Source organism: Triticum urartu, chromosome 3 (assembly GCF_003073215.2).
Source record: "Triticum urartu cultivar G1812 chromosome 3, Tu2.1, whole genome shotgun sequence".
Lineage (NCBI taxonomy): Eukaryota > Viridiplantae > Streptophyta > Magnoliopsida > Poales > Poaceae > Triticum > Triticum urartu.
The window spans coordinates 100,870,844-100,889,451 of NC_053024.1; the positions used below are offsets into that span (position 1 = coordinate 100,870,844).

Genomic DNA, 18,608 nt, shown 5'->3' on the forward strand with positions numbered 1-18,608 from the left:
TGAAGGAAACAAAGAAAACTCAAAGAAAAAAACCAAAAAATGAAGTACAATAACAAAACAAAGAAATCAAAAGAAAACTGGACAAGAAGTAAGAAAACCAAACAAGAAACAAAAGAAAACAGGGCAAACACATCAGCAAACAGACGCGTGCGCCAGGAAAGCTTTAGGCGAGACGATGGCTAGTCTCGTCACAAGACATAGTAGCATTCGCACATACCCCCTCCAGCGAACACACTTTAGAAAGGCTGGGCTATGTAAACGTTCATTTCAACTGGTTTTGTGAAGCTTCTAGATTTTTTTAAGACAATCCCACGAAGCTTTATTAAGACGTCATAATGTTTACATGAACGAAAAAAAGGTTTTCGGGGTGCCCTAACCAAACATGGCGGTCCACCCCTAACTTCAGAGCGTGCTTCGCGAGATTGTGAGCCTCGAAATTCGAGCTCCTAAACTCATGGACAAAGTTACAAGTAAAAGACCTACTGGACTCTATTATTTCATGTATTATGGCATCATAGCTTGCCAAACACTGTTGCTTGATGTCGTCCTCCACCACCTTGCAATCAGAAGCAACATGTATTTTTTGTTCATGAAGATCTTGAGCTAGAGCCAGAGCCTCTCGAACTGCCATCGCCTCCAGTGTCGTGGGATCACCAATTCCGCTGAAACCGATTGCCGAGGCCCCCCCAAAGAGACCGTTCTGATCCCGGCAAACTGCAGCTACAACACCCCTTCCCTGATTACCTCTTTTCGCCGCATCAACATTAATTTTTGCTAGACTCGCCGGAGGGCGAAGCCACTGTGTTGGCCTAGAAGTAGGTTGGACAGTTGCTGCCCTTCCCGATTGTCGGTGTCAAAACCGGCGGATCTCGGGTAGGGGGTTCCGAACTGTGCGTCTAAGGCGGATGGTAACAGGAGGCAGGGGACACGATGTTTTACCCAGATTCGGGCCCTCTTGATAGAGGTAAAACCCTACGTCCTGCTTGATTAATATTGATGATATGGGTAGTACAAGAGTAGATCTACCACGAGATCGGAGAGGCTAAACCCTAGAAGCTAGCCTATGGTATGATTGTATCTATCTGATCTATCGACTAGCCTGGCCTCGGTTTATATAATGCACCAAAGGCCTAGGATAACAAGAGTCCTAGACGAATACGCCGATGGGGAGGAGTCCTTGTCTTGATCACCGAGTCTTATAGAATCTTCCATGTATGCGGCAGCTGTCCGAACTGGCCCATGAGTATACGGCCATGGGGGTCCTCGGCCCAATCTAACAGATCGGGAGATGACGTGGTGAGTACCCCCTAGTCCAGGACACCGTCAGTAGCCCCCTGAACCGGTCTTCAAGTTAGGGACGCTCTTCGATTCTTCCGAACTATTCTTCATCTTCGGTCGTCGGTCTTGAAAACTGGTTCAACAAATCTTCTCATCTTCGATCTTGAGGATCGCCGAAATGCATTCAACGAGTTTATACGTCGGGTATCCGAGGAGCCCCTGTCAGTTTCCGGCCTTTATCAATGCCTTGTTATTTTTATGCCACACCTCAGGTTTGAAATTGTTCCCGGGCAGCAGCGTCCTCTTGCGTCCGAGCTCCAACGTCGGACTGCATTCGAGGTATCTTTTGCAGCCAAGCACCAACACCGGACCGCTTCCGAGCTCTAACGCCGGAATGTATCCGAGCTCCAACGCCGGACTATGTATCCAAGCTCCAACGCCGGACTGTATCCGAGCTCCAACGCTGGACTGTATCCGAGGTGTTGTAAATCACCTTGGTTCAAAGAAGTTTGAAGGAGTTTAGCCGAGCTTAATGCCGGAAATGCCCTCTATGGAGCCAGCCACTAGCGCCCGAGCTTTATGCCGGACTGCTTCCAAGGTGGTGCACCACCCCGAATGTGGGCCGATTTTTGTCAATATTTTTGATTGGTGCAATTTATTCTCTGCCGAGATATATAGCCAGTAGCCCTCAAGGTGTGTATCGGTTTAAAACCCGAGATGCACCTGAAGGATGACGTAAGACCGCTAATCCCAGTAGCCGCTGAGACTCAGGTTGATTTGTAAAATCGGCCTGAGGATCAAGTCCTAGCTCGGCAGGATACTTCGGGACACAAAAAGCGGCGTGCTCAGTCCTCGAGACTCAGGTTGGGTGCGGCCGACCAACCTGAGGATCAAAATCTCCTCGGAAATTGTATTGCACTTAAAATTTTCTGCATTGGATAGGCAATGCAGTAGCCCCCGAGACACTGGTTCGGGTGGCAACACCAGATCAGGGGATCGATGTGCCCCTTTAATATTTGTAAATAATAAGTCCGAAGCCCAGTAGCCCCCGAGCCTTAATGCGGGCACGGGTGACCGAATTAAGAATCAATATCCATAGTAAAATCACAAATTATGTGTAATGACTCTATGTATCCAAGTACTTTATGTCATTAATGCTCGGATCCGCATTGTACAAAACTTTGTTGACCGACCATCGGCTTCCACCTCCTCGGCCAGTAGCCGAGGAGTGTTTGTCCTACTTTATAAAGCCTTTATGAGGGCAATGATTTACGACAAACAAGGCAATCTGGCCATACGGTTTTATAAACAAAGGTACGCAGAGAGATATGTTATATTACTGTTTAACATAAGAAATGTCTTCCAAAGAAAATAGTCCCGCTATCGGTTCCTTTCTTTGGGTTGTCATGCTAAGTATGATCATGAAACCTCAGCTCTAATGTAAGAGCAAAATATTGAGGATTTAGTTTGGGAGACTAGTTACTAGCCCCAGGTAGTGTTCGGCGACAGTCGAGGTCAAGCCGTAAACACTTCGGCCATTGTTCTGAATGGCTCGTCATTTAACACAGTCATCGGATCGCTGACCAGTTTACGCTTATTGTGACAGTCAGTTTTCGGCTTTCTCCACTGAGGTGCTTAACCATGTAAGCTGGAAGCACAATCGCAGTGGTTCTCCCTTTGCACGCCTAGCCGAACAAAGCGGAACGTAGGAAGCAAGTGCAGGAGCCGGGCAACCCAACTATTGACCGAAGACACAATTCGAAACCGATGCATATATAGCAATATCCGAGAATGTTTTTGCCGAATCTCTAAAGGTGTCCGGCGTTGCACTGCAAGACTTGTGCTGAAAAGACACAAATAGTTTAAAAGTGCCAAAAGCTTGGAAAACCAAAAACGTCAGTAAAAACATGACGTCCGAACAAGATCAAGTGTTCGGTGCCAATCCGAAAATTGGTCTTAGAAAAAAAGAGTGCTTCTGTCGTGCTTTAACATGACACATCCTATCTCAAGACTCCAAGCGGGTCAGCCTACGGCTTCAACCTCCTATCCCGAAGGCGGAGTACTTCTCATTAGGCCAGTTTAGCAAACTAAACTCTAGCGGCTTTGAGAGAGAAATTAGGCTCCCCGGCTAGTGACCACACACTCGTGTCGAAAAAAGGAGTGATGAGTAATAATAGTAATAAAAACTTTGCAACAACTAAGAAGAAGAACACTTATTATAAAACGACTCATATAAATTTAAGAGCCCCCAAGTGACTTGGGTAAAAGAATTTTATGTATAATGATTGTATGTACCGAAGTACTTATATCATATCTTTGTTCAACCAAACTTTAAACGCGTCTTAACCGACCGTCGGCTTCTCCCTCTTCGGTCAGGGACCGAAAAGTGTTATATACTCCACCTGTCGAGAATATCGACAGTGTTTCCGATAACCAGACAACCGGGCCATAAGGCTGTAACAGACAAAGCGCGCTCAGGGAACTTATGCTATATTACAGACGAAGTGTAAGAAGCATCTTCGAAGAAAATAGTACCCCCACCGATACCTTTCTTCGGTGCTCGTTATTTCTATGAGATTTGTGCAATAGATTTTTTGTACTCATGAGTTCCGTTGTGTGCCGACCATGATTGAAAACAATAAGAGCGCTAGCTTTCGGCTTCACCCAGTCTGAGGTCAGAGCTCGGAGGATCCGGTCGTGACAATCGCAGAGGTGCTCCCTTTACTCCCTAGCCGAACAATCGGGAACGTAGGGGTAAGCACAAGAGCCAGGCAACCCAGCTTGCAAATCGCTTAAGTCAATATGGTGCATATTGTGGCGTAATACACGAACAAGAAACGAAGCCGTACAAGTATACTCATATGCAAGAGGAAAAGCTTCATAAAGGAAGCCCCCAAATAAACGGGGTATTTGAATTTGTGCGTCACAAACAAAGTTTGGACAAGAAAATTTTTTACAAGCAACTTTTTTCCAAAAAAATATAATGCTTGGCCGAACCGAACACAAGTTAATTTTTTAAAAACTTTGAGCATTAAGGCAACTTAGCTGGTTAATGTGTTCGGTATTGATGACGTCACCCGAGCTTGATGCGGGAAAAGGTTCCATCCCCCAAGCCGGTCCCGAGGTGGCGGAGCAAAGAGCTCGGCACTCCAAAGTGGTGACATAGCACGGTAAATGCAGGCCGGCAGAGTGATGCCGAAGTCCTCGGCATGGGGTAATGAAGTGTTGACGGAGCCCCCCGTCCAGCCGAGGTGACGTGGTATGTAAGTATGTCGAGTTGATGATACTGTTCAACCCGGATCATTTTCCTGTGCATAAAAAATAGTGCAAACCGGAGATAATAGTAATAATAATAATAATTGAAAAAATCATTACATAATGAATAATTTATGCAAAGTGAGTAATAAAAGAAATATGGCCTGACGCCGAAGTCGATGTCGATGCAGGGCATCGGCGTGATGCGGTAAAGGTGTGGCAAAACCTGAATTCACAGGTCGGTCCGAGTTCTGGATGCGGCGTTCGCCGGACTATATACGGAAACTGACCGAACCACCATGCGACCGTTGTTAATGCAGCCACCATTTGAGAGACCTGCGTTCATATGATGGACAAACCAGAGTAATAATTCCTTGGAAAAAATGAACCCAAACAAGCAAAAATACTAGGATTAATAGCACCTGGTTTATTTGTTGTAGTAATCCGAAGAAAGATGATTCCCAAAATTGGGACTCAATCCGCACACCCATTGCCTGATGGGCAATAAAGCGACGGTATGGCGATGCTGGCAAAGGTTGGCTCCCCGAGGCAAAGCCCTCGGTCCAACTAACGTGACAGAGCTGGTTGGCTAGTGACGCCGAAGTCTCCGGAGTAGGTTGATGAAGAGATGGCGAAGCCCCCGGTCCAGCCGAGATGTCGAAGCCTCGATGTCAGCCGATGAGTCGAAGTAGGTCGGCGTGATGGACACTAGCTTGAAGAAGCAATAGTGCGGCCCTGCCGACGCAGGTCGTGACGTGGTCGATGCCGGCTTGATGAAGTGACCGTGCGGCGATGCCGGTATGCCCGCTCCGTGTAATCCGTGGGGCGGCGATGTTGGTGATGATTTATACTTCGCGATGCCGGACTCTTGTTCGGTTTGCCGAGATGATGATCCGAAGAAGTTGAACTCGGCTCAACAAAGTGACGACGTGTCTAACGCATGTCGGCAGCCTTGGAGCAATATCGCCGGACTGGTTTGACACCAGCATGATGATGAAGGCGACCTCAGGGGAGGCTTAAAAATTTACGGGCACGTGTTTAAAAACAACGCACAATACCCTAGAAGAGAATTCCTCTAAAAAGGTTGTCCAATGTCACGTTCATAAAGAAACATGAATTCGGGTTGGATCCGTATTCGTGCAGAAAACGGATCCGAAAATTGATCCACTCATCGGAAGGTTCCCGGAGTTTGAACCGTCGGATCGAGCTGAAATTTGGAGGGGTGGTAGATATGGGAATTCCACAGTAGATGAACGGTTGGATCTTCCAAAGGACCTTCGAGCGAGGCTCTAGAGACCACGCCCTAAACTCGTCCAGATTTGACAGGGCTCCGGTATATTATAGATTGTCGGAGATTCCTCCATCGAAACTCGACGAAATTTTGCATGGCTGTTGTAGACTCAATTCCGCACAATTCCACCAAAGGGATCGTCAAAGCGATGCTCCAAGAGGTGGTGGCAGCGGATACAAGTTTGCTATTCGGAAAAACAGCACGGTCGCCCGAGGGCAATATTGACGTTGAGCCCCCGAGCTCCATGGATGATTCCTCCATGATCTTGATAGAGATCGGAGTTGATGTTGATGAAGGCCCTCGTCCAAACATGACGATCGGGGATGGAGCATGGTCCTCGGTCGAGCCAAGGTGACCAGTCGAGCCGGCGACGAAGATGCCGGCATCGCAGTTGACCTGCAGACGAGCCATCGATCCTTTTACTGATTACACAGCGGAACTCTCAATGAAAGCACCAATGTCGGTGTCAAAACCGGCGGATCTCGGGTAGGGGGTCCCGAACTGTGCGTCTAAGGCGGATGATAACAGGAGGCAGGGGACACGATGTTTTACCCAGGTTCGGGCCCTCTTGATGGAGGTAAAATCCTACATCCTGCTTGATTAATATTGATGATATGTGTAGTACAATAGTAGATTTACCACGAGATCGGAGAGGCTAAACCCTAGAAGCTAGCCTATGGTATGATTGTATCTGTCTGATCTATCGACTAGCCTGGCCTCGGTTTATATAATGCACCAGAGGCCTAGGATAACAAGAGTCCTAGACGAATACGCTGGTGGGGAGGAGTCCTTGTCTTGATCACCAAGTCTTATAGAATCTTTCATGTATACGGCAGCTGTCCGAACTGGCCCATGAGTATACGGCCATGGGGTCCTCGGCCCGATCTAACAGATCGGGAGATGACGTGGTGAGTACCCCCTAGTCCAGGACATCGTCACCGATGTTTCAACATTCTTGAGATCATTCAGGCACGAGACAATGAACTGATGAGTAGACATTGGGCTAGTGAATATATCTTCGTAGATCGCCTTTCTCCTTGCTCGCCACACGGCCCAAAGTGATATGATTAGCTTCACAAAAGCTGCGTGATCACAAAAGCTACGAGACAATGAATTGATGAGTAGACATTGGGCTAGTGAAGCTTCTAGATGGTTTTTCTTTTTCTGTGTTCTTACTCGGTTTTGTCCTTTGTTCTTCTTTTTTTGTTCAATTTTCTTATTAGTTTTTGAGTTTTCTTCAAAAATACTTCAAATATGTGAACATTTTAAAATTTTAAGAATATTTGTTTACATTCATGTTTACTTTTTACAAAAATGAACATTCTTCACAATTGGTGGATATTTATAAAATTCATGGAGATTTTTATATTTATGAATATTTTTAAAATTCGTAAATTATATTTCAAGTTTCTGAACAAATTTTTATAAAATTCAAGTACATGTTGAAACTTCACAAACTTTTTCAATTCATGAAAAATTTTAAGTCACAAACATTTTGAAAATTCATGAACATTTCAAATCTATTACTCCCTCTAATTCATATTAAATAGAGACAATTTTTGTAACTGGTAGGTGTAGTGTTTTTCTTTCACACAAGTGAACTAGAAAAAACACGAGCGAGTGTACCGAACGGATAGAGTGACTACTATTCGGCTACGGCTCGCTTAGCGGCATGGGAGCGCTCCTGCTCTAATTCGTCCCTGGTGCCGAATAGGACTTCCCTTGTGGGAGCAACTAAAGAAGGAGTGCTCCTTCGGGGAGCAACTAGTTAACGAGCGCTCCTTCGGGAGCCTCGCAATGATCAGCGCCACTTGGCGCGCTCTCAGTCATTCGCTACGTGTCGCGCTCTTTTCGAACTTTTTTCTTTTTTTTCGTACGCGTTTTCGGCCTTTTAAACGGTTTTTTGGTTTTTTTTGATGTTTTGGTTTTCCCCCAGTCTTTCTTAGCTTTTCGATAAAAAAAAATTTCAATTTTTTTTTCTTTTTGCGCAAAAAACGCGTTTTTTTCCTTTTGCGAAAGTCACGGTTTTTCTTCCGCGAGAGGCACGGTTATGCTTTAGCGAGAGTCACGGCCGTGCCTTTCGGAAACGAAAAAAACGCGTTTTCTGTTTTTTTTTCTTTCGCGAGTCACGGTTTTGCTTCCACGAGAGGTATGGTTGTGCTTTCGCGAGAGTCACAGCCGTGCCTCTCGGAAAGGGAAAAACAAAACACGTTTTTATGTTTTTTTTTCTTTTGTGAGAGTCACGGTTTTGCTTCCGCGAGAGGCACGGTTGTGCTCATGCAAAAGTCACGGCCGTGCCTCACGCAAAGGGAAAAATACGTGTTTTTTGTTTTTTTTTTCGCGAGAGTCAGGGTTTTGCTTTCGCGAGAGGCACGGTTGTGCTTTCGCGAGAGTCACGGCCGTGCCTCTCGGAAACGAAAAAAAACGTGTTTTCTGTTTTTTTTCCTTCCATGAGAGTCACGGTTTTGCTTCAACGAGAGGCACGGTTGTGATTTTGCGAGAGGCACGGGCGTGCCTTTTTCGGAAAGGAAAAAAACCGTGCTCCCGATTCGGTTTTTTTGTCCGGTTTTTTCGTAAAAAAAGTTCGTCAAAACCTATCAACATGGGATCTAGTTTTGAAGATCTCGACGCGAGGAATCCAATGGTGAAAACGGTTCAAGATTTGGACGCACGGTTTAAGAGATAAAACATTTTGAATAAACGAATCTACGAAAAAGGGAAAACTCTCAGGTTGCGACAAGTGGCGCACTGCATGTGCGCCACTTGTCGCGACCTGGGAAAATGGAGTGTTCTTTACAACGAGTACTCCTTAATTAGTGATTTCGTGCTTCTTCGGAAGCCTTCCCAAGGGTTATTTGGGGCGGGCTGAGAGCGCGCTAAGTGTCGCACTTTTAGTGCTTCCTTTGAATTTTTTTTTGTTATTGTTTTGCACGTGTTTTCCGGCTTTTTAAATATTTTTTTGGTTTTTCATCGGTCTTTCTTAACTTTTGAACAATTTTTTTGAAAAAATATGTTTTTTTTTGCTTTTTCGTGAGGCATGGATTTACTTCCATGAGAGGTAGGGTTGCACCTCTCGAAAACGCAAAAATTATGTCTTTTTTCTTCCGCGAGAGGCACGATGATGCCTCTGAGAGACGAAAAAAATAAGTTTTTTTTCCTTTCGGAGAGGCACGGTTTTACTTCCGCGAGTGGTATGGGTGCCTCTCAGAAACATAAAAAAGAACGCGTTTTCATTTTCTTTTCCTTCCATGAGAGGCACGGCCGTGACTCTCAAAAAAGAAAAGTGTTTTTTTTTCTTTCGCAAAAGATACAATTTTACTTTCGCGAGAGACACCGATTTGCTTCAGCGAGTGTGCCTCTTAGAAACGGCTTTCGAAAAGAAAAAAAATGCTTCTGGTGTGGTTTTTTCGTCCAGTTTTTTCATGAAAAATGTTCGTCAAAACCTATCAACATGGAATCTAGTTTTGAAGATCCCGGCGTGAGGAAACCAAGGGTGAAATCGGTTCAAATTTGGACCCCCGGTTTAAGAGATAATTTTTTAAAATAAAGGGATCGACGAAAAAAGGGAAAACTCCCAAGTTGCGACTTGTGCGCCACTTGTTGCAATCTGAAAGGTGGGAGTGACTGTTGCAAAGAGTTCTTCTTAGAGTATCTCTAGCAGACCCCGTATAATGCCGACCCGCATAATGCGTTTACAGTTCAAGAAAGATCTGTTTTGCGGGGCCAAATCATGTGCTGCAGAATAGACTCCGTATATGAAATCATGCGAACAATGGGACAAATTACTTGAGTGTATTGCCCTCCACTCCCCCTCCCTTGAGCCCGATTCGCTGTCTTGGCATCTCGAGCCAAGCGGCAGATTCTCGACTAGGTCCCTATACTAGGCGATTGTCCCCACTCCTGGCCCGGTGGAACTATCGGTGCTTAGGGAGATCAAACTCCCCTTGAAAATCCACATATTTCTCTGGCAACGGGTCCGAGGCCGACTCCCTTCGGGCATAGAGGTCCGAAAACGTAATGGCCCTGGCGACGGCCTCTGCCCCATTTGTATGATACCGGAAGACTGCAACCACATCTTCTTCCGGTGCCCAGCGTTGCAGTTCCTATGGAGCTGCTTCCGGGAGGTGGTTGGTGGAAATTGGTGCCACGACAACCTCCCGGACTTGTTTGGGGAGGTCCTTAGGCTCCCCGGCCCTAGTCGTCCCCACTTGGGTGGCTTTGGGTACCTTGGCATGGACCCTCTGGTGTGCCCGCAATAAACTAGTCATCGAACGCGTGATTCCGTGCCGTGTGACTAATGCAATTTATAAAAGGTGTGGCTTCTTACAGCTCTGAAGACCGCTTAGCAAGCAGCGCGACCGAGACGTCATCGACAACATCATTGCGGGTCTTCGTTCCTCGCGTCGGCTTTTCCTCCACCACCGCCACCACCTCCCGAGTCGGATTAGCTTTTTTTAGCTTTGTTTGGGGCTTGTCCCGCTGTGCCCCCAACGTGACTTTATGACTTGATTGTACTTTCTACTATTGTGTTGGATGCTTGGCTCGTTGCTTTATAATATAAAGCGGGAGAAAATCCTTTTTCTCAAATATGAAACTATATAATTTTTAAAAAAACTTTCATGGGAGAAATTGCAACCACACCGATCATTCATAGTTCATCACAACATACTACATAGATCATACATACTACATATATACTACATTCTACTACTAGAGGGGGGGGGTCCGGGCTCGCGGCGGCTACCAAAATGGACGAGCTCGCGGTGGCGAGGCCGACGCAGCGGAGGAGCTCAGTCGTTGGCCAGTCCTCCTCGTCGGAGCTGACGAGGTCAATGTACATCTTCTTCTGCTCCTCGCGGACGCGCCGCCACTCATCGTCCTTGTCCTTCGCGGTGAGGTTGGCCGCGACTGCCTGCTTGAAAACGAGCTCTTCGATCTTCTCATCATGGCGGTGGCACTCCTCCTCCTCCTCTTGCAAGCTCCATGCGGCAATCACGGCCGTGACCGCCTCGACATCGCCGCTGGCGTAATCTTCGGGACCGATGACGCCTCGACGCGGGATCTCCTCCGCCCCCCGCTTGACGGCAATGAGCTCGCCCTCCTCCGGCTCCCTCTTCACGGGAAGAAGCGTCGCGCCGGAGGTGAGCCACGCGGAAGAGGAAGTGCTCGCGGCAAAGGAAGAGCCCGCGGCCGAGGAGGGCGTCCTCCCGTGTTGGCGGTCGTACTCCTCCATCTCGCAATGAAGGAGCCTTGCCGGCGGCTGGAGGCCTTGGTTGGTCCACTTCCTGGCCGCGCGCTTCCCCACGCCGTCCGCGCGGACACACCGCTCGCGCTCGGGTTCGTCGCCCCCGCCGAAGCTGCAGCCGGAGCTCCACATACCGCCCCACATGGCGGCTGGAGGCGGAACTGGGCTCACCGGCGGCGAGAAATGCGACGGAGGGAGTGGGGAATCGCGGGGAAACGCGATGGCGGGGGAATAGGGTTTCGATCCGTATCTGTCCCGCAAACCTGTAGTTATACGGCTTTGGGGGTAAGATTTGCGGGCAGCAGTAAAAAAAATTACAGGCCGGACGAGTATACGGGCTCTGTTCTGGCCAGTAAATTGGGTCGAGCCTGTATACTCGCCGGAATTATGAGTTTCACGCGTTATACAGGGTCTGCTAGAGATACTCTTAATTAGTGATTTTGCTTGCCTGTTCACAAACCTTTTATTCAGAAATAGGCATATTAATATATTTCAACATTTAAATAATTAGTTCAATATATTCGCAAAAAAATTAGTTCAATATTTTTTAATGTTTCATGAGGCTGGGCTGGGCTTGGGTTTAGTGTTTCCAGGTTGGGCCTTTTGTGTTGCCCGGCCGAGTCCAGCGTGATCAGCCCTAGTCGGCATGATATTTCCTTTAAAAAAAAGTCGGCACGATATTTCAGATTCTCTGTCCTTTCTTTCTTTTGCTAAAAAAAATCCCTTCTTCCTCTTTCACGGGTAGGTTTCCAACCGAAGAAATGAACGGTTTTCCCTCAAAGTAGAGCATCCGGAGAAGATTGGGGAATCCTGAAAAGGCGCCAGCGACCGACCGCCGACTGACTCGTAGCCATCTCGAAAGCTCCCGTCAGAGAAGACACGCGGTGCCGCCTTTCTCTTCCAGAGGCACCCACCAGCTTTCCACTCCCCATGGCCACAAAAGCAAAGCGCGCACTGGCCGCCCACGTCTCTCCGGCCTGCCCTCTCCATATAACGGCGCTGCCCGGCACACAGCAGATACGAAACACATGACCACACGCATAGCTGAGGATCCCAGACCACACGTCCCAAATTAAGCTCCGATGGACGAGGGGGGCAAGTATCAGCAGGGCTGGCTCGCCGTCGGTCTGCCGCCGGCGCCGGTGCTCGCCGTCACCGGCATCGTGACCTTCTTCCTCTACCTGTCGTGGCAGATGGACGAGTTCGAGGAGCAGCTGCGCCATCGCACCCAGGCAGGCTTCTGGGTGCTCATGGTGCTGGGGCTCCTCGCCCTGGGCTTGCTCGCGCAGCACGTGCTGTTCGACGGAGAGGGGAGGGTTGCCGTGCCGGCGGCATGGCGAGGCCAGCCCGAGGGCGGCTCCGGCACGTCGCCGTGGGGCGTCGCGGCCCTTGTGGCTCTGCTGCTGGTGCTAGTGTCTCACAGGTCCGATTTCCAGATATTCAAGCCCCCGGGGTTTAGATGAGCATGTTTTCTTTTTGAAGGAAAGTTATGTATCCCGATGCAGATAGCTATGATATATTGTATACATATATATAAATTAGAGTAGAAAGGTGTTTTTGCACGTCTGCATGATCAAGCAAAATAGCATAAATAAAAAAGAATTACTCCCTCCGTCCCCGGAAATTGCTTTTGGAGGCCGAGCTCATGGAGGCCTTCAAATGCAAAACTCAAAATTTATGAAAATTCATATTTTTACATTTCAAAAAATTCTGAAAAAAATACAGAGATAGATGAAGGCAGAGTGCAAGTGCGTAAATTTCAGGACAAATACGCTGAAATGAGGGCTTTGCAAAAAAGACAAATCTCAGCCTTTTTAACATATAATACTATTCACCCCACATATCAGTAATTTGTCTATTTTGTGTAGGTCGTATTTTAACGTATTTCATCCTAAAATTTTACACACACGCCTCACATCCTTGTTTAGTTGTACAATTTTTTCAGAATATCTTAAACCTGATTTTTTTTTAAAGTTGGCCTCCATGAAAGCCGAGAGCCAAAATGTCATTCTTCTCCATCCCCATAATATAAGATGTAAAATATTGGATCTAATACATTTCAAATATAATCGGTAGATAATTGGAGAGAGTTGTGATTGACGTTGTGTCCAATGAAAAAAAGTTTATAGTCTGGCTGAAAGCGAAGGATGAGCTAAAGGAGACGAGACAATTCCCATGTGGGATCTATTATTGGGGATCTATGGGGTATCTTTTTGGGGTACATCGGCTGGAGGAAAAAAATTTGGCTTGGTGGTTGGGCGCAGATCTTCATATGTTCCGTGTGCGATGATCAAGATGGAATGATGTGCCATCTACAATATTAACGATGGCGAGTCTTGACAGCAAGGCGCGGCGGGGTCTTAATGTTGGATACTGTTCAATGGGCGCATGCAGAAGGCAAACTTTTTTTTGGCATCGTGATGGCGTCAACGGCAGAAGATTCTAGCAAGATCAGTGCATTGATTGATCCTAAAGATGAGACTGCGGAAGAAGGTGGCGACGGATTCTACAACATGCACATGCGGTGCACATTGAGAGTCTGCTAAACCGATTGGTGCTCCGGCTAGCTGGCGGGTGGCTTGATGAGGCCATCGAATTTTTTGGTGTGCATGACGCTGTTGGGAAACGTAGCATGCAATTTCAAAAAAATTCCTACAATCACGCAAGATCTATCTAGGAGATGCATAGCAACGAGAGGAGAAGAGTGTGTCCACGTACCCTCGTAGACCGAAAATGGAAGCGTTTGACAACGCGGTTGATGTAGTCGAACTTCTCGTTCCCACCGACCAAGCACCGAACGTACGGCACCTCCGAGTTCTGCACACCTTTAGCTCGATGACGTACCTCGAACTCTTGATCTAGCAAAGTGTCAAGGGAGGGTTCTGTTAGCATGACGACGTGGTGACGGTGATGGTGAAGTGATCCGTGCAGGGCTTCGCCTAAGCACTACGTAAATATGACCGGAGACATAAACTGTGAAAGGGGCGCCGCACACGGCTAACAATCATTGTTGGCTGTTGTGTGTTCTAACGGTGCCCTCCTCATATATATATATATATATATATATATATATATATATATATATATATATATATATATATATATATATATATATATATATATATATATATATATAGATTGGAGGAGAGGAGAGGCAGCCAAGGGGGCGCCCCAAGTAGAAGGAATCCTACTTGGGCGCCTCCCAATTCGGCCTCCCCATTCCATATTCATACGAAGGGGGAATGAAGGAGGAGGGAGGAGAGAAGGAAGAGGGAGGCCGAATTGCTTCCCTTCCTTTCTCTCTTCCCCTCTTTCCTCGCCCCTTATTTCGGCCTACATGGGGCGCACCAGCCCCTTAGGGGCTGGTTTGTCCCCTTCTTCTCCCATTAGGCCCATGTAGTTGCCGGGGATGCTCGGAACTCCTTTCGGTGACCCGATATGTATCCGGTATCCCCGAAACACTCCGGGTGTCCGAATATCATCGTCCAATATATGAATATTTACTTCTCGACCATTTCGAGACCTCGTCATGTCCGTGATCTCATTCGGGACTCCGAACAACATTCGGTCACCAAATCACATAACTCATATAATACAAAATCGTCATCGAACGTTAAGCGTGCAGACCCTACGGGTTCAAGAACTATGTAGACATGACCGAGACACCTCTCCGATCAATAACCAACAACGTAACCTGGATGCTCATATTGGTTCCCACATATTCTACGAAGATCTTTATCGGTCGTACCATAATGACAACATACGTTATTCCCTTTGTCATCGGTATGTTACTTCCCCGAGATTTGGTCATCGGTATCCACATACCTAGTTCAATCTCGTTACCAGCAAGTCTCTTTACTCGTTCCATAAAACATCATCCTGTAACTAACTCATTAGTTACTTTGCTTGCAAGGCTTCTTATGATGTGCATTACTGAGAGGGACCAGAGATACCTACTTGGAGTGACAAATCCTAATCTCGATCTATGCCAACCCAACAAACACCTTCGGAGATACCTGTAGAGCATCTTTATAATCACCCAGTTACGTTGTGACGTTTGATAGCACACTAGGTATTCCTCCGGTATCCGGGAGTTGCATAATCTCATAATCGAAGGAATCTGTATTTGATGAAGAAAACAATAGCAATAAAACTGAATGATCAATATGCTAAGCTAACAGATGGGTCTTGTCCATCACATCATTATTCTAATGATGTGATCCCGTTCATCAAATGACAACACATGTCTATGGTTAGGAAACTTAGCCATCTTTTATTAACGAGCTAGTCTAGTAGAGGCTTACTAGGGACACAGTGTTTTGTCTATGTATGCACACATGTATCAAGTTTCCGGTTAATACAATTCTAGCATGAATAATAAACATTTATCATAAATAAGGAAATATAAAATAACAACTTTATTATTGCCTCTAGGGCATATTTCCTTCAGATGCATGGTCAGGGCACATCATCAATCTTATAGGTAGGGCGACAATTTTGCGAGGGAGGTGATTTTGGATTGATCTATGTATTTATTTTGTAAGACCTTATTGAGTAATGCAATAAAGATGGTTGTGTGCATCGCTCGATGCAGAGGTCGGGGGTAATCCTTCTTTTCGAAAAAAGATAGTGTAGACATGCAAATTCTTCATGATATGAAAAATGTTTGCTTTGACTTTGGAATATTATGTGAAGCCTTATATCAGTTTTATGCATGTGTGATATGTATTACCAGATTGAGCTTGTTGTTGAATTTGGCAATTGGTGCATGACGAGGGTCAGAATGGTAAGAGGAACTCATGTCTAGATGCAGAAAAAGCATAAGGCTGGAGATGAAGCTGAGTTCATGGATGAAAACAAGTGAAATGATGTCCATGTCGTGGTCTTATTTGAGCAAGGGGCAGTTATAATGCCAAATTTTGACACAGTCATGCTCAATACTGCTAAATTCTCCTCCCTCTCACAAGTAAATCAATATCAGAGCTCATAAGATCTTGGCGGTGAAGATAAGGATTTTTTTGGAGAAGTAAACTGGGGGGGAAGATGTATGTTTCAAAGAGAATGTCATTGGAGAAGGTGGTAAAAAAGTGATGAACTAGATCAGGTGTTTGATTCTGACAGTCGGAAAAGGTTGCATTTCTATTAGGAGGAAGGGGAAGATGAGATGGAGTCACAAGAATCTTTTAATACCAAGATAGAGAAGGCATGGGCTGGGGAAAGCTGGAGCAACTAATGGGTCCAATGTTGTAACTGCTAGAAGATACAAAGGAAGGTCAGAAAGATGGTGACATGATTGCACTTGCTACGCGGAGGGCAACCTCTAAAAACAATATACCAAAAGCCAAGAGAAAGGAAGAATTGAGTAGGTGACCCTGATCAACAACGTGGTGCAAGACGACTATGTAAGGAGCCATGGTTGGAATCCATCACAGATGCAGGACCACTTGTTGATGAGGCATGTTGCCTAATTTGGTCTTCAAACTTCTTCTTAATGTAAGGGTGATGTGATTCAGAGGCTTTTCTAACTCTGTTGTAGTTGTTAAGTAGGAGCAAAGTTTTAAATAGTTGGCTATGGAAAATAGCGGTAGAAGTGTTAGTGTGCTAAGTGGCATTAAATGGCTTGGCGTGATGCTCTTCCAAATGCTACATGGCCTATTTAAAACTGTGAGTAGGAGTGATGCTTGGATGAAGTTTCACCGTTTTAAGTTTCCTTGTTGCATGCAATGTTGTTTTTATGTTTGGATTTGAGTTTTATAAGAAAACCATCAATTTCTAAATAAAATCAACGAGGAAGCTCCTTGTTTCATTTTTTAGTAAATGGCATCAATACAAAAGTCTACAAATCATTACAGAAGTCACCCAACAAAAGGAAGATTTTGGAAATGGATTCCTAGGTTTACAGATTCTATCCATAGAAAATGTTCTCGCTGCTATCACATTATAGAATTATAATATATTGCATGTTTCAGTTCTTTTACTACTTTTAGAAGCATATAAAAATGCATACCCCTTTTCTACATCCTATTTGTACACAAATTCATATGCAAGCTTGACAAACATTGTTACTTAGGTTTAGTCTCCTGATTACGCATGACATGAGCTTGAGAATTTGTAGGTATCACATCGAAGCTTTTAATTTTAGACAATGGCGTCTTGTGTTTGATTTCATTGTCTAATCTCTAAATATTTTAAACTCCCACTAAATGGAGCATCATGATGCATTGAGGTACTTTCCACGTTCATGGCCCCACATGACAGGGAGCGGATTGATTGTGCAATGTGGCTGGTCCGATTCGCACGTGAACTTGGGGGCTCCTATGGTGATCCATGAACAAATCCTATAGAGTCTGTCTTTTTTCCATTGGTCTTAGGCCACTCCCAATGCTTCACCTTGTAAGGGTGTTAAGGCTGCAACTGGGCAAAACATCTGATGTCGCATGTTCATTAGAGAGAGAGAGAGAGAGTAATATGGTGACCTTAGAAAGAAACGGTGCTAATCACATGTACCTAGGTAGGAACTCAATTCTAAATCTACACCTAATTAAAAGAAGGGAGCTTAGCAACAAAATACTAAGCACACACTTAGCACCTCTTCCAAGCACTCATGCATTAGAAAAGGCCTTAGCAAGGTTCTAGAACCTTCCTTAGACTGTGTTTTTGCTTTTCCTTATTTTAATTCGTCTATATTTTGAATTTGTGCACATTTTATGAAATCTTAAAAAATTGAATTCCAAGAAAAAAATCAAACTCGTGAACATTTTCTTAAATTCGGAAACACTTGCTCAAATCTGAGAACATTTTTCAAATTGAAAGAACTTCTTTTGAAATTCACAAAAAAAATCTAAAATCATGAATTTTTTTTAATAGTTCATGAACATTTGGGAAATTTGAACTTTCTAAAAAAAGAGGTAATTGCATCGGTGGTGTCTGAACTTGCCATGGATGTTCAGTTTAGTGCCTGAATTTGAAAAATACGCCGAATTAGTCCTAAAACTTGGCACGTGCCTGCAAATACGGTGTTAATCTATTATGTACTCCCTCCGTCCTAAAATTCTTGTCTTAGATTTGTCTAGATATGGATGTATCAAGCCATTTTGGAACGGAGGGAGTAGCTGTATAGTGTGTTGACATGGCATCGTATTTGTGTGACGTGGCATGGAGTCCACTTGTAGCGACAAAACTTTATCACTTGAATTTATGTGTGTGTGTGTGTGTGTAAGGAAAATAAAAAAAATAAAAACTTTACATGACGGAGTCGAACCTGCGACCTGCAGCTCCAAGACAAGCTGCATTGACTAGTACACGAACAACATTTCTATACAAACTTTGCCCCCTCTCACAAATGAATTGTAAATAAAAAGACCTGTGTTGCTTAGATGGACTGCAACCAGTGGCCCATTTAGCACATGTTTTTTCTTTCCTAAAGAAATGTAAAACTTCTCTAAATGTTAGTCATAATAATAAAAGTTAGATTCAAATATTCATGCGTTATTAATAATTAACTCATGTATAGAAATGTTTGTACTCACTAATTTTTTT

The 18,608-nt window shown here is 45.2% G+C and overlaps 1 protein-coding gene across 1 annotated transcript; it reads left to right on the forward strand.

Annotated features, from left to right (window-relative positions):
* The first annotated feature begins 11,988 nt into the window (after nucleotides 1–11,988).
* Nucleotides 11,989–12,681, forward strand: LOC125543119. Its single transcript, XM_048706371.1, has one exon. The coding sequence runs from the start codon at nucleotides 12,152–12,154 to the stop codon at nucleotides 12,530–12,532; it is 381 nt and encodes a 126-aa protein (XP_048562328.1). The 5' UTR covers nucleotides 11,989–12,151; the 3' UTR covers nucleotides 12,533–12,681.
* Nucleotides 12,682–18,608: the final 5,927 nt, after the last annotated feature.